The sequence below is a fragment of the Manis pentadactyla genome, chromosome 11 (assembly GCF_030020395.1).
Source record: "Manis pentadactyla isolate mManPen7 chromosome 11, mManPen7.hap1, whole genome shotgun sequence".
Taxonomy (NCBI): domain Eukaryota; kingdom Metazoa; phylum Chordata; class Mammalia; order Pholidota; family Manidae; genus Manis; species Manis pentadactyla.
The window spans coordinates 36,663,958-36,688,627 of record NC_080029.1 but is presented as its reverse complement, the minus strand read 5'-3'; the positions used below and the strand labels follow the sequence as shown (position 1 = coordinate 36,688,627).

At 38.4% G+C, this 24,670-nt stretch overlaps 1 protein-coding gene across 2 annotated transcripts in view; it reads right to left on the bottom strand.

The window, feature by feature from the left end:
- The window catches only part of ZBTB25 (zinc finger and BTB domain containing 25), a 33,577-nt gene that overhangs the window by 7,790 nt on the left and 1,117 nt on the right, over positions 1-24,670 (bottom strand). For both annotated transcript variants that reach the window (XM_057488381.1, XM_036906076.2), the window contains exon 2: positions 2,745-2,924. In XM_057488381.1, coding sequence (XP_057344364.1) covers positions 2,745-2,917 — 173 coding nt within the window. In that variant the 5' untranslated portion in view covers positions 2,918-2,924. The remainder of the gene's footprint in view (positions 1-2,744; positions 2,925-24,670) is intronic.

Below are 24,670 nucleotides of genomic sequence, written 5' to 3'. Positions count from 1 at the left end.
TGCTCTTAAGGAATTTAAGTCCACTGACTATATGACCAAAAGAACTGAAAACAGGGACTCAAACAGATACCTGTATGCCAATGTTCATTAGAGCATTAGTCACATTAGCCAAAAGGTGAATAACCCAAGTGCCCATCAACAGATGAACAGATATGCAAAATGTGACATATAAATACTAAGGAACCTTAGTCAGCCATAAAAGGAATGAAGTTCTTATAAATACTACAAGATGGATGAACCTTGAAAACATGCTAAGTGAAATAAGCCAGTCATAAAAGGACAAATTTTGTATGATGCCACTTATAAGAATATCTAGAATAGGCAAATTCATAGAGACAGAAAGTAGATTAAAGGTTACTAGGACCTTGGTGGGGGAGAGGAGGGAGATTGGAAGTTATTGCCTAATGGGTACACAGCTGCTGTTTAGATGAAAAGTTTTGGAGATAGACAGTGGTAATAATTGCACAATACTGTGAATGTAATCAATGCCAATGGATTGTACAATTAAAATGGTTAAAATGGCAAATTTTATTTTATATGTATGTTTTACCACAATAATAAATATTTAAAAAATTTTAAAGGGTCTATTGAAATTGCTAATATTTGGAGCTTAAATTACACTAACTTTATTTTGGCTTCCAAACTATATTAATATAACTACTCACTTCTACTCTTTAAAAGTATGACTTTGAAAGGCTTTAAAATAACCCCATCTTTTACATAGGTGTCCAGCATTTAAATAATAGATGGAAGTAACTGTGTAACAAGAAATCAGGAAATCCCTTGCTTGTGTCTGGATGTCAAGGAACAATGCAATCAGTCACTGGGCTTCTTCTCTGGAGCAGAAGTTTGTTTCAATGTGTCAGAAGCACTGGGTGTCAGAAACAGAGCTCTGTTAACTGTGGATTTTGTTGCTCTACAAAAATACCACATAATAGGTCTGTCACCTTTGTATCTCCTGGATTTTGTTTAGCATAAACATGATGCCTGGCACACAACAGGCATCAGCTAAGCCAACTCATGGCTCTCTCAGATGAGACTGACGTTAAAGTAGTATTTCTAATCTATTTTCTACATTGACACTTATGTAAGAGAGGAAACTTTGGCATGGCAGGAAAGGCTACCCATGACCTGCCCTGCACTCTGGCCTCCTTCCCCCTTTGTGCCACAAAGTCCAATCATTCTGATCTACTCTGTTTTCTGAATATGCTAGGCTGGTTCATATTTGCATATATTTTCATGCATTTTTCCCCTGTGCCTGCAGTGTACCTTCTTGCATTCCTCTATAACATCCGAAAAAATCCTCCTGATCTATCAAGATCCAGGGCCTCTGTAAAGCCCACTTCAACCTCCTTGAAATAGGGCTGCTGACACTCCACTCTACCTTGTACAACACTTCTTATAGACTTCCCACATTAATTATTTGTAATGGTAGCTAACAACAGTTCTGTTTTAAGCATTTTAATGCTATTAATCTGTTTAATCTTTTAAACACCACGGGGATACTATGGATATACTAGGCTAGTGTTTACAGAGATGGAAACTAGGCACAGAGCGATCAATTACACTGCATTTATTTTCTTTACATGCATTACTTCTCTATTACACCACAAATTCCTTGAGGGCAGGGAGTATACCTGTTACTGAGGTCTAGCACAGTGCCTGACATTTAAGTATAGTTGACCCTTGAACAACATGGGTTTGAAACTGTACGGGTCCACTTACACAAGGATTTTTTTCAATAAATGTATTGGAAGAAATTTTGAAGATCTGCAACAATTTGAAAAAACATTTTCCTTTTTCTGGCTTACTTTATTGTAAGAATACAGTATGTAATACATATACAAAGTATGTCTTAACTGTTTATGTTATCAGTAAGGCTTCTAATCAACAGTAGGCTATTAGACAATTTTTGGAGAGTCAAAAAAGTTGTATGTAGATTTTCAACTGCTTGGGAGCTGATACCCATAAGCCCCATGTTGTTCAAGGGTCACTGGTACTCAATAAATACTTGAATGAACAGTTAAATAAAAATGTGTAATTGAGGCCGGACTCAAATTTCACAGACGAGCCTTTAAAGTGTTCATTCACTTTCAATTTAGGATGGATTAAATCCTAGGATGGTTCTTTAATCCAAGAGCTCAGAATCTGAATACTACTTTCCTGTCCCTACATGCCTATCGTGTTTTGTTTACCCAAATCAAAAAAATTTTAGAAACTTTTTGAAACATGATTTCTGGAATTTACATATTTAATATGGAATATGGAATTTAATTTGCAATATGGAATATAGTGGGTAGAATTATGATACTGAAACCCTGCTATAAAAGTGTTATTGAAGAGAAATCAACATCTTAATGGTTAAGAACACAGGCCTTTTAGAGCACAGATCTGCATTTGAGTCTTAACTTATTTGTTACATAATCCTGGATGAGTTAATAAACTCATTCTCAGTTTCCTTTCCTCTAAAATAGTATGGATAACAATAAAATTTACACTAGGCAAATACTTAGTACTTGAGTATAGAATAAGCCTTTGATAAATTTTAGCTGTTATTGTCATTCTTATCTTCCACCATGGATCCTATACACTGAGTTTAATTGCTGATGTGTAAAAGAATGACAAATTTTAAAAAATTTCTTCAGGTGACCCGATAACAAAGAATCCTCCCAAAAATGTTATAATAAGGCTTAGCTGTATCACAGTATTAAAAATTCTTCTGATTTACAAAAGCACATCCTTACCTTGTTTGGTGAATAAATATCATCTTGAAGTAGTTAGAAAAAGCAGCAAGCACTGCTCTGTGGGCTTTGAAGTAAACATCTCCAATAGCAACTGTGCAATCACACAGAAAACCAAATTCTCGTTGCATGTTCAGCTGCTGCAGGAGAACAAGGCTATGGCTAGCTGTGTCCATTGTGGCTCTAAGAAAAAAGACAAAAATTTTGTTTTTTTTTAACTCACTACTGTTCACACAAAACCTACAGAGTACAAGGACACCTAAATTTAAATGAAATTATTCCAGTTTTCAATACTGTTAATTTCAATCCAAATCTAGCTAATATTAAATCCTCCCATTATGACATTCAGTATATAAACTCTGCTGAAATTGTAAAATACAGTCTTTTTTCATCTGGTAAGAAGGCAGCTTGGTATGGCTGACACAGAAGCAAAAGAAAGGCCTGTCCTTTTTTTATCTGTGTAACCACAACATTTCTAGCCCTGTTTTCTCATTGGAAAAATGAGAATGAGGTACTGATTCCTGTCTTAGACTTTAGTTATGTGAAAAGCACTTGTAATGGAAACTGGTTTCAAATGTTAGCTATAAATGTTAATAACGTAACAGTGTGTCCTGGCTGGGCTAGAGGTATCACTGCTACTTAGGGATCCTCTCTGTACTCAGGGGACACTGACCTTCTAACTGTCATACAGTGTTTGGGAAACCTATCAGTCACAGTAAGTTCAGGAGACCTTAAAATAGATGTCAAGCCACATCCCTGGATTTACATGGGGGCCGGGAGCCCCAGGGTTTTGAAAGGATCTACACCCTGATCTTAACTGGACTTAGACACATACAAGCATGGAGGTTCCCCAAGGAAGAACGCAGGATGGGACCACTGGTCTCGGGAAAAAAATCATACATGAGGAATATATGCAGCAGAATGCTAGTGGAGAAGTCTAGTGTGAGCAGCAAGGACATGCAAGAGAGCAGTGATTCCAGGCATGCGGGAAGCTGTGTTTACCACTTTCTCCACCCCAACTGTGTAGAGAGCTCTGGCGCTTCAGGGAGAAGACAGATGTGGTACAAAGGCAATCACTGGGTAGCTGGGAGAACCTCCTCTCAAAGAGCAGATCCTGAAAAAAGAGTCAAGTTTCCTCACTAGCGAGAGGCCAATGTCTTAGGAGATCCATGATGAGAGTGTGGGGTTAACTATCTGGAGACTGGTGGTAGCTTGGGCAGCAGTTAGCTTAGAGATCAATAATATAATAAAAATAGCTAATATTTCATAGTGCTTCCTACTTGTCAAGCATTTTTCACTCATCTAATTCTCAATACAGCTCTAAAGGAAAAGGAATATTCAATGCATCTTACAGATGAAGGAATTGAATTAGCACAGGATTAATTTACCCAAGTTCTCACTGCTAGGCTGAACAGGGGATTCAAACCTAGGTTATCAAGCTCAAGAGCCAAGGTCCTCCCTCTCCACCTCCCAGAGAGAACAGACCCACAAACTGGAGGAACCTAGGGAACAGCTGGCTTATACACAGAGGCACTTCAGGAAGCATCAAGAATATTGGAAAGTGGAATCAGAAGAAGCATGCATTTCCTGTTGCTTAAGCAAATCTGACAAAGCAAAACAAATATTTATACTTATTACTGAAGTCTAGACTATATAACTGGTAAAGAGAAAGTTGATTATTACTGATAAAAGCCTAAATATATTTTTATTAAAACTACATATTTAATGTACTAATATAGAATAATCTCCAAGATATATTAAGAAAAGTATAAAAGATGGTCTATTCCACTTCTAACCAAAAGTCACTATCTATTGTATTTACCATATAGCCCTGATTCTAAACACCACCAATTTATAGGGAGATTTAAAATTGTATAGATAGACTACTACTTATATAAAAGGGGTGGAGTGGTTATTTTATTTTTAAAAGTTGAGGAGGAATTTATACATAAATATATTCTTACTTATATACATATTGTTGGAAAGGTTCAAAGAAGTGAATAAAATGTTCGCTTCTGGGAAGGAAACTAGGGTGTAGGGAGCTAAGTGGGCAGTGGGGGGAATTATACAGTTTGAACTTTAAGAAAAATCTTTTGTTAAAGTTTAATATTACAAATTCCTTTTTCCCTCATTTCTTAAAATTATGAGTATTTCAGATAGAAAAGTATATATAGAGAACAATGTAACAAACACCCACCTACCCATCCAACTCCTGAGCACAGAAAGTAAACATTATAAATGTAGTAGAGACCCCCTGGCATTGCTCCCTCTTTCTATATTCCCACCCACCTTGTTTTCAAAGGTAACCACCATCCTGAATTTGTTCTTTATGTCTTGTACATTGTCACATTCTTATTGCATATGTATATGTCCCTTTAAAAGGTATGGTATTGTTTTTGTAAATTTTAAAACTTTACATAAATTAATACTGTACTTCAAGAATCATGAAACCTGCTTTCTTAAATTTTAAATTCATGCATTAGTTTTAAAAATATTACTTATTCAAACATAATTGTTTGCCATTTCTCCCCCAATTAAAAATAATAAAAACAAAACTATTGCATTCCTATATACTAATGATGAACTAGCAGAAAGAGAAATCAGGAAAACAATTCCATTTACAATTGCATCAGAAAGAATAAAATACCTAGGAATAAACTTAACCAAGGAGATGAAAGACCTATACCCTGAAAACTACAAGACACTCATGAGAGAAATTAAAGAAGACACCAAAAAATGGAAATACATCTCATGCTCATAGGTAGGAAGAATTAATATTGTCAAAATGGCCATCCTACCTAAAGCAATCTACAGATTCAATGCAATCCCTAACAAAATATCAATAGCATTTTCCAATGAACTAGAACAAATAGTTCTAAATCATATGCCACAAAAAAATCAAAAACCACCAAAGACAAAAAAAAAAATTAAAACCACAAAAGACCCTGACTAGCCAAAGCAATCCTGAGAAGGAAGAATAAAGCTGGGGGGATTATGCTCCCTGATTTCAAGCTCTACTACAAAGCCACAGTATTTAAGACAATTTGGTACTGGCAAAAGAACAGACCCATAGATGAATGGAATAGAATAGAGAACCCAGGTATAAACCCACACATATATGGCCAATTAATATAAGATAAAGGAGCCATGGATATACAATGGGGAAATGACAGCCTCTTCAACAGCTGGTGTTGGCAAAACTGGACAGCTACATGTGAGAGAAGGAAACTAGATTACTGTCTAACAAAAAGGCATCCTACAGTATGGGAGAATATATTCATAAATGACTGATATATTCATAAATATCGGATAAAGGGTAAACATCCAAAATATATAAAGAACTCACATGCCTCAACATCCAAAAAGCAAATAAGCTGATTAAAAAATGGGCAGAGGACCTGAACAGACACTTCTCCAAAGAAGAAATTCTGATGGCCAACAGGCACATGAAAAGATGCTCCACGTAGCTAATCATCAGGGAAATACAAATTAAAACCACAATGAGATATCACCTCACACCAGTTAGGATGGCCAACGTCCAAAAGACAAGGAACAACAAATACTGGTGAGGATGCAGAGAAAGGGGAACCCTCCTACACTGTTGGTGGGAATGTAAATTAGTTCAACATTTGTGGAAAGCAATATGGAAGTTCCTCAAAAAACTAAAAATAGAAATACCATTTGACCCAGGAATTCCACCCCTAGGAATTTACCCTCAGAAAACAAGACCCCAGATTTAGAGACATATGCACCCCCTATGTTTATCACAGCACTATTTACAACAGTCAAGACATGGAAGCAACCTCAGTGCCTATCAATAGATGAATGGATGAAGAAGATGTGGTACATATACACAATGGACTATTACTCAGGCATAAGAAGAAAACAAATCCTACCATTTACAACAACATGGATGGAGCTGGAGGGTATTATGCTCAGTGAAGTAAGCCAGGTGGAGAAAGACAAGTACCAAATGATTTCACTCATTTGTGGAGTAAATTACTGGAAATGAAATGTAAACAACAAAGCAAACCTGAAGGAACAAAAAGCAGCAGACTCACAGACTCCAACAAGGGACTAGTGGTTACCAATGAGTAAGTGGGTGGGGCAGGAAGATGGGGATGAAGGGAGAAGGGGATTAAGGGGTATTATGATTAGCACATATAATGTAGGGGGCACACGGGGAAGGCAATATAGCACAGAGAAGACAAGTAGTGACTCTATAGCATCTTACTATGCTGATGTACAGTGACTGCAATGGGATGTGTGACAGGGACTTGATAATATGGGTGAAACCTTCATAAAATTGTGTATCAATGATACCTTAATAAAAAAAAAAACTCTTACCCATTACCATCTCATCTTAAAAAGCCTTTCAGCAGCAATGAAAAAAATAAGATAACACGACCACAGAAACTTGAGCCAAAACAAAAATCCAAATTGGTGGTAGTATTCCACAAGGCCATCTAACCAAAAGTCACTACTGTATTTACCATATTTCCCTGATTCTAAACACCACCAATTTATAGGTGATGTTAAAAACCAACATAAAACTATATTGGAGAATTCAATATGTGAAAAACGTGTCTGAGATTCAATTAAGTAGTTCAAATGGAAACACCTTGAAGAAGCCTTACAAATTGTCTCAACCTGTCCCCCCAAGATCATAAACATCTCTACCAATTCCATATATACAGTGCATTAGCATAATGAGCTATTGAAACACACAGAAATGAGAAATGGCACACTAAAAAGCCACATATACAAAAATCTTCTGGTTAATGCTCTATGACTAGCAGCTAAATTCTTCACTTATTGAACAAATATTGTTTGAAGAGAAATTTAATAAAGAAAAATATATGTGAAAGCATGCATTGTATAAGGCATGGGGACAGAAAAAAATTACATAAATGCTGCAATGAAGATTACATGCTAACAGGAGAGATAAAACAGAAAACATAGTAATTATGACATGAAGTATAAGTGCTAAGTGCGATAGAGCAGTTTGGAGAGTATGTTATGTTATGAGGTGGAGATAAATAACTCTGACCCAGTGGAAAATAAGCCATTTGACCTGGATTTAGATGAATAGGCAGAAGGTGAACACAGCATTCCATGCAGAAAAAATATAATGAGTAAAATTACAGGAAGGGGTATGAGTATATAGATAACTGAAGAATTCAGTATGGCATAGAACAAAAAAGTAAGTGAATAATGAGAGGTGGGGTCAGCTCACAGAAGTTACTGTAAACTAAAATGTACTCCAGTTGTGTTTGAAATGGAGAACTATGTTAAGTTGTTTTCTGTGGGAGAGAGTTTGAACTCTGAATTGGACAGCTGGATTAAAATTCCAGTTCTGCCACTTAGTTGTGTAATTTTCACAAGATAACTCTCTGGCTCACTTATAGAATATGGATTTTAATTTAATATTTAATAAGATAATGCATATAAGAACTTAAGAAATAGGGGGGTGGAAGATGGCGGCGGGAGTAGAGCAGCGGAAATCTCCTCCCAAAACCACATATATCTATGAAAATATAACAAAGACAAACATTCCTAGAATAAAGACCAGAGGACACAGGACAATATCCAGACCACATCCGCACCTGAGAGAACCCAGCGCCTCGCGAAGGGGGTAAGATACAAGCCCCGGCCCAGCGGGAGCTGAGCGCCCATCTCTCCAGCTCCCGGCGGGAGAAGAATAGGCAGAGCGGGAGGGAGACGGAGCACAGGACTGCCGAACACCCAGCCCCAGCCATCCGGGCCAGAGTGCAGACACAGTACGTGCCCAGGGGGCCCTGGACGCTAGGGAAACAGGGCAACAAGAACAGTGAACGGGCACCGGAGGCTGGGTGCCGGAGGACATAAGAAAAGCGCACGACCTATTTTTTTTTTTTCTGTGTTGTTCTGGCGAGCGCTTTTTGGAAGTTTTAAAGGGATAGGGCCCCCAATACTAGGGAAACAGGGCAGCAAGACCGGTGAGCAGATGCCTGAGGCTGGCACCGGAGAATAAAGAAAAACGAGTGGTCACATTTTTTTTTTTTTAATTTAAATTTTTTTTTTTTTTTTGTGATCGTTGTTTTGTTTTGGCGGGTGCTTTTTGGAAGTCTTAAAGGGGCAGGGTGGGACACTTAATCCAGAAGTAGGGAATCCGGGGATCTCTGGGCACCCTAACCCCTGGGCTGCAGGGAGCAAGGAGGCCCCTTACGGGAGATAAATAGCCTCCAGGCCGCTCCCCCTCCAACGCGACTCCACCACTTTGGAGCAGGGGCCCGAACCAGGCCACACCCACAGCAACAGTGGAGATAAACTCCACAGCAGCCCGGCAGGAAGCAGAAACCCTGTCTGCGCGCAGCTGCCCAGCACAAGCCACTAGAGGTCGCTGTTCTCCCAGGAGAGGAGGGCCACAAACCAACAAGAAGGGAAGTTCTTCCAACCGTCACTCGTCCCAGCTCTGCAAACTATTCCTATCACCACAAAAAGGCAAAGCTACAGGCTGACAAAGATCACAGAGACAACACCAGAGAAGGAGACAGACCGAACCAGTCTTCCTGACAAAGAATTCAAATTAAGAATCATAAACATGCTGACAGAGATGCAGAGAAATACACAAGAGAAATGGGATGAAGACCGGAGGGAGATCACAGATGCCAGAAAGGAGATCGCAGAAATGAAACAAACTCTGGAAGGGTTTATAAGCAGAATGGATAGGATGCAAGAGGCCATTGATAGAATTGAAACCAGAGAACAGGAACACATAGAAGCTGACATAGAGAGAGATAAAAGGATCTCCAGGAATGAAACAATGTTAAGAGAACTGTGTGACCAATCCAAAAGGAACAATATCCATATTATAGGGGTTCCAGAAGAAGAAGTAGAGGGAGGAACAGAGATGGAAAGTATCTTAGAAGAAATAATTGCTGAAAACTTCCCCAAACTGGAGGAGGAAATAATCGAACAGACCACGGAAATACACAGAACCCCCAACAGAAAGGATCCAAGGAGGAAAACACCAAGACACATAATAATTAAAATGGCAAAGATCAAGGACAAGGAAAGAGTTTTAAAGGCAGCTAGAGAGAAAAAGGTCACCTATAAAGGAATACCCATCAGGCTAACATCAGACTTCTCGACAGAAACCCTACAGGCCAGAAGAGAATGGCATGATATGTTTAATACAATGAAACAGAAGGGCCTTGAACCAAGGATACTGTATCCAGCACGACTATCATTCAAATATGACGGTGGGATTAAACAATTCCCAGACAAACAAAAGCTGAGGGAATTTGCTTCCCACAAACCACCTCTACAGAACATCTTACAGGGACTGCTCTAGATGGGAGCACTCCTAGAAAGAGTACAGCACAAAACACCCAACATATGAAGAATCGAGGAGGAGGAATAAGAAGGGAGAGAAGAAAAGAATCTCCAGACACTGTATATAACAGCTCAATAAGCGAGCTAAGTTAGACAGTAAGATACTAAAGAGGCTAACCTTGAACCTTTGGTAACCACAAATTTAAAGCCTGCAATGGCAATAAGTACATATCTTTCAATAGTCACCCTAAATGTTAATGGGCTGAATGCACCAATCAAAAGACATAGAGTAATAGAATGGATAAAAAAGCAAGATCCATCTATATACTGCTTACAAGAAACTCACCTCAAACCCAAAGACATGTACAGACTAAAAGTCAAGGGATGGAAAAACATATTTCAAGCAAACAACAGTGAGAAGAAAGCAGGGGTGGCAGTACTAATATCAGACAAAATAAACTTCAAAACAAAGAAAGTAACAAGAGATAAAGAAGGACACTACATAATGATAAAGGGCTCAGTCCAACAAGAGGATATAACCATTCTAAATATATATGCACCCAACACAGGAGCACCAGCATATGTGAAACAAATACTAACAGAACTAAAGGGGGAAATAGACTGCAATGCATTCATTCTAGGAGACTTCAACACACCACTCACCCCAAAGGATAGATCCACTGGGCAGAAAGTAAGTAAGGACACGGAAGCACTGAACAACACAGTAGAGCAGATGGACCTAATAGACATCTATAGAACTCTACATCCAAAAGCAACAGGATATACATTCTTCTCAAGTGCACATGGAACATTCTCCAGATTAGACCACATACAAGGCCACAAAAAGAGCCTCAGAAAATTCCAAAAGACTGAAATCCTACCAACCAACTTTCCAGACCACAAAGGCATAAAACTAGAAATAAACTGTACAAATAAAGCAAACAGGCTCACAAACTCATGGAGGCTTAACAACACGCTCCTAAATAATCAATGGATCAATGACCAAATCAAAATGGAGATCCAGCAATATATGGAAACAAATGACAACAACAACACTAAGCCCCAACTTCTGTGGGACGCAGCAAAAGCAGTCTTAAGAGGAAAGTGTATAGCAATCCAAGCATATTTAAAAAAGGAAGAACAATCCCAAATGAATGGTCTAATGTCACAATTATCGAAATTGGAAAAAGAAGAACAAATGAGGCCTAAGGTCAGCAAAAGGAGGGACATAATAAAGATAAGAGAAGGAATAAATAAAATTGAGAAGAATAAAACAATAGCAAAAATCAATGAAACCAAGAGCTGGTTCTTCGAGAAAATAAACAAAATAGATAAGCCTCTAGCCAGACTTATTAAGAAGAAAAGAGAGTCAACACAAATCAACAGTATCAGAAACGAGAAAGGAAAAATCACGACGGACCCCACAGAAATACAAAGAATTATTAGAGAATACTATGAAAACCTATATGCTAACAAGCTGGGAAACCTAGGAGAAATGGACAACTTCCTAGAAAAATACAACCTTCCGCGATTGACTCAGAAAGAAACAAAAAACCTAAACAGACCAATTACCAGCAACGAAATTGAAGCGATAATCAAAAAACTACCAAAGAACAAAACCCCCGGGCCAGATGGATTTACCTCGGAATTTTATCAGACATATAGGGAAGACATAATACCCATTCTCCTTAAAGTTTTCCAAAGAGGAGGAGGGGATACTCCCAAACTCATTCTATGAAGCTAACATCACCCTAATACCAAAACCAGGCAAAGACCCCACCAAAAAAGAAAACTACAGACCAATATCCCTGATGAACGTAGATGCAAAAATACTCAACAAAATATTAGCAAACCGAATTCAAAAATACATCAAAAGGTTCATACACCATGACCAAGTGGGATTCATCCCAGGGATGCAAGGATGGTACAACGTTCGAAAGTCCATCAACATCATCCACCACATCAACAAAAAGAAAGACAAAAACCACATGATCATCTCCATCGATGCTGAAAAAGCATTTGACAAAGTTCAACATCCATTCATGATAAAAACTCTCAGCAAAATGGGAATAGAGGGCAAGTACCTCAACATAATAAAGGCCATCTATGATAAACCCACAGCCAACATTATATTGAACAGCGAGAAGCTGAAAGCATTTCCTCTGAGATCGGGAACTAGACAGGGATCCCACTCTCTCCACTGTTATTTAACATAGTACTGGAGGTCCTAGCCACGGCAATCAGACAAAACAAAGAAATACAAGGAATCCAGATTGGTAAAGAAGAAGTTAAACTGTCACTATTTGCAGATGACATGATACTGTACATAAAGAACCCTAAAGACTCCACCCCAAAACTACTAGAACTGATATCGGAATACAGCAAAGTTGCAGGATACAAAATCAACACACAGAAATCTGTGGCTTTCCTATACACTAACAATGAACCAACAGAAAGAGAAATCAGGAAAACAACTCCATTCACAATTGCATCAAAAAAAATAAATACCTAGGAATAAACCTAACCAAGGAAGTGAAAGACTTATACTCTGAAAACTACAAGTCACTCTTAAGAGAAATTAGAGGGGACACTAACAGATGGAAACTCATCCCACGCTCGTGGCTAGGAAGAATTAATATCATCAAAATGGCCATCCTGCCCAAAGCAATATACAGATTTGATGCAATCCCTATGAAACTACCAGCAACATTCTTCAATGAACTGGAACAAATAATTCAAAAATTCATATGGAAACACCAAAGACCCCGAATAGCCAAAGCAATCCTGAGAAAGAAGAATAAAGTAGGGGGGATCTCACTCCCAAACTTCAAGCTCTACTATAAAGCCATAGTAATCAAGACAATTTGGTACTGGCACAAGAGCAGAGCCACAGACCAATGGAACAGCCTAGAGAATCCAGACATTAACCCAGACATATATGGTCAATTAATATTTGATAAAGGAGCCATGGACATACAATGGGGAAATGACAGTCTCTTCAACAGATGGTGCTGGCAAAACTGGACAGCTACATGTAGGAGAATGAAACTGGACCATTGTCTAACCCCATATACAAAAGTAAACTCAAAATGGATCAAAGACCTGAATGTAAGTCATGAAACCATTAAACTCTTGGAAGAAAACATAGGCAAAAACCTCTTAGACATAAACATGAGTGACCTCTTCTTGAACATATCTCCCCGGGCAAGGAAAACAACAGCAAAAATGAATAAGTGGGACTATATTAAGCTGAAAAGCTTCTGGACAGCAAAAGACACCATCAATAGAACAAAAAGGAACCCTACAGTATGGGAGAATATATTTGAAAATGACACATCCGATAAAGGCTTGATGTCCAGAATATATAAAGAGCTCACACGCCTCAACAAACAAAAAACAAATAACCCAATTATAAAATGGGCAGAGGAATTGAACAGACAGTTCTCCAAAAAAGAAATACAGATGGCCAACAGACACATGAAAAGATGCTCCACATCGCTAATTATCAGAGAAATGCAAATTAAAACTACAATGAGGTACCACCTCACACCAGTAAGGATGGCTGCCATCCAAAAGACAAACAACAACAAATGTTGGCGAGACTGTGGAGAAAGGGGAACCCTCCTACACTGCTGGTGGGAATGTAAGTTAGTTCAACCATTGTGGAAAGCAATGGAGGTACATCAAAATGCTCAAAACAGACCTACCATTTGACCCAGGAATTGCACTCCTAGGAATTTACCCTAAGAATGCAGCAATCAAGTATGAGAAAGATCAGTACACCCCTATGTTTATCGCAGCACTATTTACAATAGCCAAGAATTGGAAGCAACCTAAATGTCCATCGATAGATGAATGGATAAAGAAGATGTGGTACATATACACAATGGAATACTACTCAGCCATAAGAAAAGGGCAAATCCAACCATTTGGAGCAACATGGATGGAGCTGGAGGGTATTATGCTCAGTGAAACAAGCTAAGCGGAGAAAGAGAAATACCAAATGATTTCACTTATCTGTCGAATATAAGAACAAAGGAAAAACTGAAGGAACAAAACAGCAGCAGAATCACAGAACTCAAGAATGGACTAACAGGTACCAAAGGGAAAGGGACTGGGGAGGATGGGTGGGTAGGGAGGGATAAGGGGGGTGGAGAAGTAGGGGGGTATTAAGATTAGCATGCACGGGGGGTAGGAGAAAAGTGAGGGCTGTACAACACAGAGAAGGCAAGTAGGGATTCTACAACATTTTGCTATGCTGATGGACAGTGACTGTAAAGGGGTTTATAGGGGGGACCTGGTATAGGGGAGAGCCTAGTAAACATAATATTCGTCATGTAAGTGTAGATTAGTGATACCAAAAAAAAAAAAAGGGGCAGTTCCTGTGTAACTCCAAAGGTAACCTCCCATGAATTCTACACAAGAGTATAAAGGGCATATAAAAGTGTAGGCAAAGGGTCTGTTTGTGTTTATACAGAGGATCAAAGCCTAATTGGGCTACCCCGAAAATGAACTAAGATACGATATGAAAGAGAACTTCCAACATCAGCACTCTCTGGAAGACTCATGCCAGAAGATGATCATCAAAAAACCCCAACAAAGATCCACGCACTGCTACAGCTGTAGATGCACTCATCCCACCAGTTCCTGGACTTGCCATGGGAATGAGGAAGGAGATATCTAAGCTGGCCTGTGCATACAGTAAAACAACAAATTTGACTGGATCTATACTGTTGGAACTCAATCAAGAATTAGGAGAAGTGCAAATTGTAGTGCTCCAAAATCTTACAACTACAGACTATTTACTGTTAAAAGAACATAAGGGATGTGAACATTCCCCAGGAATAGGTTGTTTTAATTAGTCTGATTTCTCTCAGACTGTTCAAGTTCAGTTGGACAATATCCACCATATCATAGATAAGTTTTCACAAATGCCTAGGGTGCCTAACTGGTTTTCTTGGTTTCACTGGAGATGGCTGGTAATTACAGGTATGCTTTGGTTATGTAACTATACTCCTATTATGTTAATGTGTGTGCGCAATTTAAGTAGTAGCTTAAAACCTATACATGCTGAAGTTACTCTACAAGAAGATATGTCAAAGAAATAATCAATCTTCCCAGGTTTTCTGCCGCCTGCTACTTCTATAGCTTTTCTTCTTCCTTCCTAATTACAACCCTTAAATAGAATTCGTGCCTCATATCAAATTTACCGAGTATCATTATTCTTCCAAGTGGTAAAGAAACGTCAAGACAAATGCTGGGCATAGAAGCTACAGGGCATAAATATGCAAAGAAATAAAAAGCTAACCATTTCAAACAATAAGGCTTCTCTCTCACTTACCAACTTTACATTTCCCTGTATGGCCCTGGAAGATGACTGGTTAGCCAGAGACGGGTAAGATTCCTCAAGGGAGAAACAACCTAAGACAGGCACAGTCACAGGGGGGTCATCAGGTGAGAAACTGGGGATCAACAGAGGTGAGGCTTAGAACCTCACCCCCCCCGTTCTGAGAGAAATCTTCTGCATACGTGGATGTTTTATTGCCCTTGTCTAGCTTGGATTAACACATAGTCTACAGGCACACACTTGATCATCTACATTTGCTCTCTTACAACACTAAACTATGTTTTCTACCTTTATCTTGTATCTACCTACCACTTCAGCATTTTATTAAAAATAATAATAATAAAGAGAGAAATGTGGTATCCACATATAAATCAAGTATAAAAATCAAATGAGTATTCATATTTGAACTGACTGTTTATAGTTTATAATGCTTAAGCAAAACCGAAGGTTTCTTTGATGGCTGCCCTTGTACTGTTCACCATGTAAAAACTTATTCACTATGTAAGAATTTGTTCTCCATGTAAGAACTTGTTTGTTATGCCTCAGAAGATTGGAGACTGACAAAAATTAGGCTTGGGGTGGATTAATGATTGTGCATTGAGCATTGACTCCCCTATACAGAATTTTATTGTTGTTAACAACCATTTGATCAATAAATATGAGAGATGCCCTCACACACACACAAAAAAAGTATACACTTCCAATGGTAAAATAATAAGTAACCGGGATGTAATGAATATAGTGAAGATATTGTAACAGCTTGGCATGGTGATAGCTCGTACCTAGAATTGTCATGTGTATAAATGTTGAATCACTATGTTGTACACCTGTAACTAACGTAATGTAATACCGTGTGTCAACTACCCTTCAATAAAAAAATAATTATCTACAAAAAAAAAAAAAAAAGAACTTAAGAAATAGTGGGGCTCATAGTAAGTGTTCAATAAATACGAGTTATCACCATCATTATGCCCATTAAGTCAAGACTGGTATAGTAGCGAAATGTAAACACTAGCAAGGGAAAGGAGAGAAGAAATAAACACTAGCAGGGAGCTTGCTGCAATATCCAAGTAATGGCAGTGGAAATGAAGGAATGTAAGATATACCAGATGTAGAACTGACTCGGCAGCAGATTGGATGTAGCCAGACACAGAGAAGATCAAGTCAAAGATGAGTTTCAGAATGCAGCTTGGGTAACTAGAATTCATTCATTCCTTCAGGTCATATTTGCAGAGTAACTGCCATGTGCAGGTGTTAATATATAGGCAGGATCCCAGAAAGCCAGAGAAGAGGCACAGAAGGTGCCTTGGTAAGAGAGGTTTCATTTTGGACACAGGGAGTTCAAGGTGTGCATGCTTGGACATCTGAGTAGAAATATTTGTGATCAGTGCAGACAATATGCAGGATCGGGGCCCTAGAGGGGGAGCAGGGCTAGAGAGGGAGAGGAGGTTCTCTGAAATGACAAGGTTGAAGTCACTGGGAGTAGGTGGCACTGACTGAAATAAGGGAAAAAAGCTAAGAATGAATCCTTGAAAAATACAGAAAAGACACAATAAGACAGAAGAGGAAAAATAATATATATTGTCACTGTGGGAGGATAAGGGAAATGAAGGAAAGGCAAGAATGTTGGTGGGAGGCAGTGGCAATGGTGCAAAATGCTGCAGAGAAACATGGGGATGAGACCTACTACAAACACCCCCAAGTGCGGTAACCAAGGGGTTTCTGGTGATCTCTGACAACAATTTAGGAAAGTGGCAAGAGCAAAATATCAGACTCCAAGGGGACATTAGAAAGCAGAGGCCTTAAAGGATAGATGAGAGGAGAGGACCCTGAGGGAGCTGCTCATAGAGGGGGAGCAAAGATGACTTTCAGGCTGAAGAGGGGAGGAATATCTAGGAAACTCCAGAAGGAATGCAATCAAAAGTCTAAGGGTAGCAGTTAGCCACAGAGAAAAGAGGTATGTCTTTCTGACAGTGGAAAGGAGATGGCTGAGGTGAGGAGAGAGAATTTGAGAATTTTCTTTTAGATGCACTGATTTACACACCATGTAGTCAGTCCACATACAGAGGGATAAGGTGAGCTTAGGCCTTGAAAAAACCTACAGCAATAATCCTTGATGCTAATATAGAGCACTGAAGTTTACACAGAGAACTTCCACATACACTTATTTCTTTCTGCCTCAAATGAGACAATTTCTGTTCCTCTGATCTTCAAGTTCGTTGACTCTACCACTTCTGTTAAACCCATTCTATGAATTTTTTATTTCAGATATATTTTCAGGTCTAAAATTTTCATCTTATTCTTTATTTTTATTTTTTTGGTATCATTAATCTACAATTACATGAAGAACATTGTTTCCTAGGCTCCCCCCTTCACCAAGTCCCCCCCACAAACCCCATTACAGTCACTGTCCATCAGTGTAGTAAGATGCTATAGAATCACTACTTGTCTTCTCTGTGTTGCACAGCCCTCCCTGTGCACTCCCCCCCCCCCACATTACACATGCTAATCGTAATGCCCCCTTTCTTTTTCCCCACCCTTATCCCTCCCTTCCCACCCATCCTCCTCAGTCCCTTTCCCTTTGGTAATTGTTAGTCCATTCTTGGGTTCTGTGATTCTGCTGCTGTTTTGTTCCTTCAGTTTTTCTTTGTTCTTATACTCCACATATGAGTGAAATCATTTGGAACTTGTCTCTCTCCGCCTGGCTTATTTTACTAAGCATAATACCCTCTAGCTCCATCCATGTTGTTGCAAATGGTAGGATTTGTTTTCTTCTTATGGATGAATAATATTCCATTGTGTATATGTACCACATCTTCTTTATCCATTCATCTACTGATGGACATTTAGGTTGCTTCCATTTCTTGGCTATTGTAAATAGTGCTGCGATAAACATAGGGGTGCATCTGTCTTTTTCAAACTGGAGTGCTGCATTCTTAGGGTAAATTCCTAGAAGTGGAATTCCTGGGTCAAATGGTAATTCTATTTTGAGCATTTTGAGGAATCTCCATACTGCTTTCCACAATGGTTGAACTAATTTACATTCCCACCAACAGTGTATGAGGGTTCCCCTTTCTCCACAACCTTGCCAACATTTGTTGTTGTTTGTCTTTTGGATGGTAGCCATCCTTACTGGTGTGAGGTGATATCTCATTGTGGTTTTAATTTGCATTTCTCTGATGACTAGCGATGTGGAGCATCTTTTCATGTGCTGGTTGGCCATCTAAATTTCTTCTTTAGAGAACTGTCTATTCAGCTCCTCTGCCCATTTTTTAATTGGATTATTTGCTTTTTGTTTGTTGAGGTGTGTGAGCTCTTCATATATTTTGGATGTCAGCCCTTTATTGGATCTGTCATTTATGAATATATTCTCCCATACTGTAGGGTACCTTTTTGTTCTACTGATGGTGTCCTTTGCTATACAGAACCTTTTCAGCTTGATATAGTCCCACTTGTTCATTTTTGCTTTTGTTTCCCTTGCCTGGGAAGATATGTTCAAGAAGAGGTCACTCATGTTTATGTCTAAGAGATTTTTGCCTATGTTTTTTTCTAAGAGTTTTATGGTTTCATGACTTACATTCAGGTCTTTGATCCATTTTGAATTTACTTTTGTGTATGGGGTTAGACAATGGTCCAGTTTCATTCTCTTACATGTAGCTGTCCAGTTTTGCCAGCACCATCTGTTGAAGAGACTGTCATTTCCCCATTGTATGTCAATGGCTCCTTTATCAAATATTAATTGACCAAATATATTTGGGTTAATGTTTGGAGTCTCTATTCTGTTCCACTGGTCTGTGGCTCTGTTCTTATGCCAGTACCAAATTGTCTTGATTACTGTGGCATTGTAGTAGAGCTTGAAGTTGGGGAGTGAGGTCCCCCCACTTTATTCTCATCTTATTCTTTTTGTTTCTTGGCTGAAATGTCCTATTTGTTCACACATTACAATCTTATTTTTGCTTTACATTCTTGAGCTCCTTCAGCATAGTTATAATAGCTGCTTTAAATCTTCTCTGCCAAATACAACCTCTGAGTCACCTTGAAGCCAATTTCTCATTAATAAGGGTGATAGTTTCCTGTTTCATTTTGGACAATATCCTAGACATTATGATTACTATAGTATAGACTCTAGATTCTGTAATGTTCTTCCAAAGGTACTGATATTTTTCTTTTGTTTTTGCAATTAACTTGGCTCAACTTATAAATTCCAAGTTCCGCTTCCCCTACAGCTCAGTTTTTTTTAGCATTTAAGTATGTTGTTAGGAGGCTGCTCAACATTGCTTATACATAAATGTATGTTAGGGGTTGGCAAGAGATTCAAGTTGGGTTTACACACAGTATTGGGGTCTCCCCAACATCCTTTCTAGGAATTTCTTCACTTTCCAGCTGTGCGGTCATTCTGAACTCTGTTCTCTTTCCTTCAAGCAAGAAGGATTACAGATTATCCTAGCTTTTGTCACGCTCTTCATGTCAGCAACTGTGGCCTTCTCCCACGGTAAGACATAAAAATGGAAACTTATCCATTGCTGTTCCCTTCTTCCAAGTGTAGACCTCATTCCAGTTTCTACCTCCTTTTTGTCACTCTTAAATGCCATCTGGTAGTTTTTAAAACCATTTCCAAGTACATAGTTTTTATCTCAGAATTGTTCCAACAGAAATTACTCAGCCACTACCCTTTTAGATCTCAGCAGTTCTAAAAAGCTTTGGTCTTATGACCCATTTATACTCTTAAGAAAAAAGTATTAAGGATTGTGAGGAGCTGTTGTTTATGTGGGTTATATTTATATTTACCATATCAGAAATTAAAAGTGAGAAATTTAAAAAAATTTAAAATTAATTAACAAGAATCCCATTATATATTAACAAATCCATTATTTCCCTAAAAAATAACTATTTTTAAAAGTGACAAGGGTGGTACTGTTTTATATTTTGCAATCCTCTTTAATACCTGGCTTTAAAAAAGACAGCTGGGTTCTTTCCTCTGGTTCTGCATTCAATCTGTTGTCGCAGGTTGTTTTGGTTCAATTAAGAGAATTTGTCCTTGCAAAAGGGAGATCCTTGCAGACCCACTGAAAAGTGTCTCAGGAATTTCCAGGGGGTCCTTGGACCACACTTTGAGAACTTCTGTCCCACACTATCTTTCTTTGTTCCTACGAGGTAACAGAGTAGGTACTTTATTAGTTCTGTTTTACGGTTGAGAAACCATAGACTCAGAGAAGGCAGAAAAGGTACCCAAAGTCAGATAACTAGCTATTAAATGGTACTGGTAGTACTTCAAGTCTGGCTTTAAATTCAGTGCCTTTCTTCAAAACCCCCATCTAGAACTTTCAACATATATATTGATGCAGATTTTGCAAATATATTGAATCAAATAAGGTGGTAAATTTTCTAAGTTTAAAAAATGAAACTAATTCAGATCTCTCAAATAAAACCTGATTTATACATGAAATATGGTCCTTCAAACTTATTTTCATAATAATATACCTTCGATATTTTAAGGCAACACAGATTTACCTCATGTCAATAGGGCCAATCCATTACAAAGTTATTAAGAACACTTTCTAGTAAAACCTACTTCACAAGTTATTACTTAGGCTTTTCATATTGCCTTTGCTCATTATTTCTTGACCATCAATTTTATTTTCTCTAGTATGTGCAACAGCCTAAGTTTCTTTGCATACAGGAAGATCTTAGAAGTTACATTTGAGAATTTCTGGTTGAAATTTCCAGATGTGACAGGTTGCAGAAAAATAGTTTATCATTTTATTGTATTTGCAAATATGAGAGCCAAAATGTAGGAGTGCTACATCTTAAAATGCTTTCTCTATTATCAAAGTGGTATTTATATTAGAGTTAGCATTGATATTTAAGAGAGACTACAAAAACCTTGTTTACTTACTAGATCATCGTAACTCTGGATTAGATTCAACTAAGTAAACTAAACAGCTTTATACCAGTATCTATTTTTGTTTAATTTAAGGGTAGCTTGATAGTCAACATCTTCAATTTTTATTTATTTAAAAACTTCTATTGTTATTACACCAGACTCTCCGATCAACAGTAGCCAGAACAATGTCCTGGAACACACAACTTTTCATTCTCTCAGGCTGTAAGATCTTTAATTAAAGAAGCAGCAAAGGAATAAAATGATTCTTTCTGTGGAAAACAGTCTTGGATATTTCCACTGTGGTTCCTACTACTGTGACTTTATTATTAATTATCTTTAAGACCAGGAGACAGGGAAGTTGGCAGACGAATCTGTATAGCTTTTTTGAGACACTTACTCACGGCTATAAATACAAAGGCAAAAGCAGAAATATTCAAAGTACTACATGATAGAAGACTTATACAATGATTTTTAACTTTTTAATGACAATTTCACATGACTGTGGAGGTATATTTTATAACCTACAGAAAAAATATTTGCAGAAATCATTCAATCCTGGAATAGTGGCCCTTATTGCTGACTGTATTGTAAAACTTGATGTAGAGCTTTATTGATGCCTCAGTCCTATTCCAGACTAACCCAAAGAGAAATGCTAGGGGTGAGTTACAGATGACCCTTTTGAAAGACAACTCAGGTGTTTCTCATACAATGCCTCAGTTAAGAACACTGTGTTAGAAGAAAGGTGACCAAGGAAACCCAAGAGAGTACTTCACACTCTAAAAGTACAGAAACAGAAACAATTTCACAAGAAGTGCTCAAAATGTGGAAATTACACCTATTACACTAAATGAACAAAAATCAACAATCGTAATGCCAATTGTAACTTTAAAACAAAAAACTAGCCAGATTAAGAAACAAAACTGCTCCCAAACTAGTAAGGTGGGCACCGGGGACAGAGGACCAAGCCACTTCAGACTTATTAAAAAGTATTTAGGAAATAGATGTATTTATTCTCATATGCCATTACACTTATTTTCAGAGTATCTAAAAATGACATGGAAATTCCAAATCTGAAAATGTTTGAGGTAAAAAGTGCAGTATGCTGGGCATCTACTTATGAATATTAAGCATTTGAGAAACTCAGAGAAGGCAGAAAGCAGAAATGGTAGATGATACCACGTGGAAGAGTAGTTATGCTCTAGAAACTTGAACGGAACAGTGAAACGTTAGTTTGGGGCCTCCTGCCTGTTGGCAAACACCGCCAGCCCTACTACATCTCCAACCCCCACCTAACCAACACGTGGGACGCCTGATAAAGCCACACCACCAGGCAAACAAGAATGCTAACACTGGTGAGTGCAAACTGCTGGTGGACCTGAAAAAAAACAGAACCCGGTGAAGGAAAGGAGTCTCCTTAGTCAAGTAAAAAAAAAAAAAGACTGCACTTCTGAAAGAAAAATAAGGTCCTCAAAGGACAGGAGAAAGGTAGAAAATGACAGTGCCAGCTGAACCTAGAATACATACAAACAAAAATGATTGTAACTTCTGAATATAGGTGAACCAATACTTCCTTTGTCTTGGAATGTTCCACAAACACGTTACTGACATGGCCTAATTTGCTTAAAAGTGTCTAGAGTTTTTCAGAAGTAACAAGAAGTCATTGTATCATTGATATGTAGCTAGGGGAAAAATTACAAAAATAACTAAATACTATATACACTTTTTCTTCAGATAAGGTTTAAAAAAAATTTCTACTACCATAGGAAAAGAAGTGTTAACATAAATTCAGTACTACTGAAACTGATGCTTGTTTCAAACACTAGCTTTCCTCTTCCTCCACTTTCCTTAAGCAAGTTCAGGTAGCAATCTCTTTCCTATCACAGAGGGAGTAATACTGTTCTAGTTATTACCAATAGCTACTATTAGTAAATACTATATATGCAAAGACTTGTGCTAAAAGTGCTCTGTGTACATTCTCTCTTTTAGTCTTCCCTGGGACTACACGGTGCTATTTTTATTTCCATTTTACAAAGGAGGAAAAACCTAGGCTTAGGACATACAACTAGCAAATAGTATAAAGTGGGGATCAAAGTCTAAGTCTGACTCCATAGTCTAGGCTGGTAACTATAAACTGGAGCAGTATTTTTTTCTTAGACTGAACTTCACATGCAGTTTGGAATAAATATGCACAAAGGGGGCACAGGAAGTGGTGTATAAGTACTTTATAATTTATCAAGATAAGAGCACCTGCACTGCTTTTTTAAGAAAAGAGGCTTGCAATAACATACTCTTTTATGGTCCTGTTATTACTAAAATGGACAAGTTTTTCTTTTACAGGATGGTCAAACACCACCTACGGACCACTGTAAATAAATCTCTTTGGTTCAGTATTGGGGAGGGCATTATGCAACACTTCCCAGCACAGCCCTTGCCAGGATATTTTATGGCCAAGGCACTCAGCCCCTCCTCCCCAGCTAGACAGACTGGCTCCTTCGCATTCCCCTCAGGAGATAGGGTGGAAGCACACAGCTCCACTTTCTAAGGCATAGAGGGCAGCTGAAAGTCCTGCTTGGCCTCTCTGGGCAACCACAGGCGCCAATAAATCAGCCACAGGCGATTCTCTCATCCCCTTCTTGGCTTAAAGTGGTACAAGATACGATGCAAAGGAGCACTGACTGGACTTGGGAGATAAATAATCAAGCCTTGAATTCTACTGCAAATTACTGCATCATAGAAGCCAGGTAAATCTCTCATTTGTAACATGGAGACAATACTAACTCCTTTTTGATAAGTATTCGAAATTCATCTATGAAAGCAGCTGGCCACTCAGTAAACTGCACCCAAAGCTGAGCAGAATCCATCTTCACTACCTCTGAATAAGACGTTCAGGACAGAGCTGGGCAAAAAGGTGTACCAAGTATTGTGAAGTCCCTCCCTCCTTTCTTGCTGACCATCCCTGTGATGTTCTACTGCTTTTCTGTAACCTCTCGGCCATCACCTAATTCATTACTCATTTTGTCCCATCAGTGTTCGTCCCTGTTAAGGAGTTGATGTCTGATAACAGATTAATAACTTACTCTTAATTAAAACATATCCAGATTGCTAAAGAGGACTTTGATGCCTTAACCTAACCAAGCAACCAATAATGCAAATGTTGGTTGTTCTTGTGGAGAAAAGGGACAAATCTTGGGGTGAGGGGAGGACTCTGAGATCCAAAGCACATCACAGGCAGTCTATTCCACCTGAAAGTAGTGCCAACCCCGTTCTTTAAAATACCATACACCAGCCAAGCCTGATTTCTCAGTTATCTGAATTAAGTCAAGTACCATCACTTCTGGGGGTTAGCCTCTAACAGTGAGTGGATTAAACTGGCACTGCATT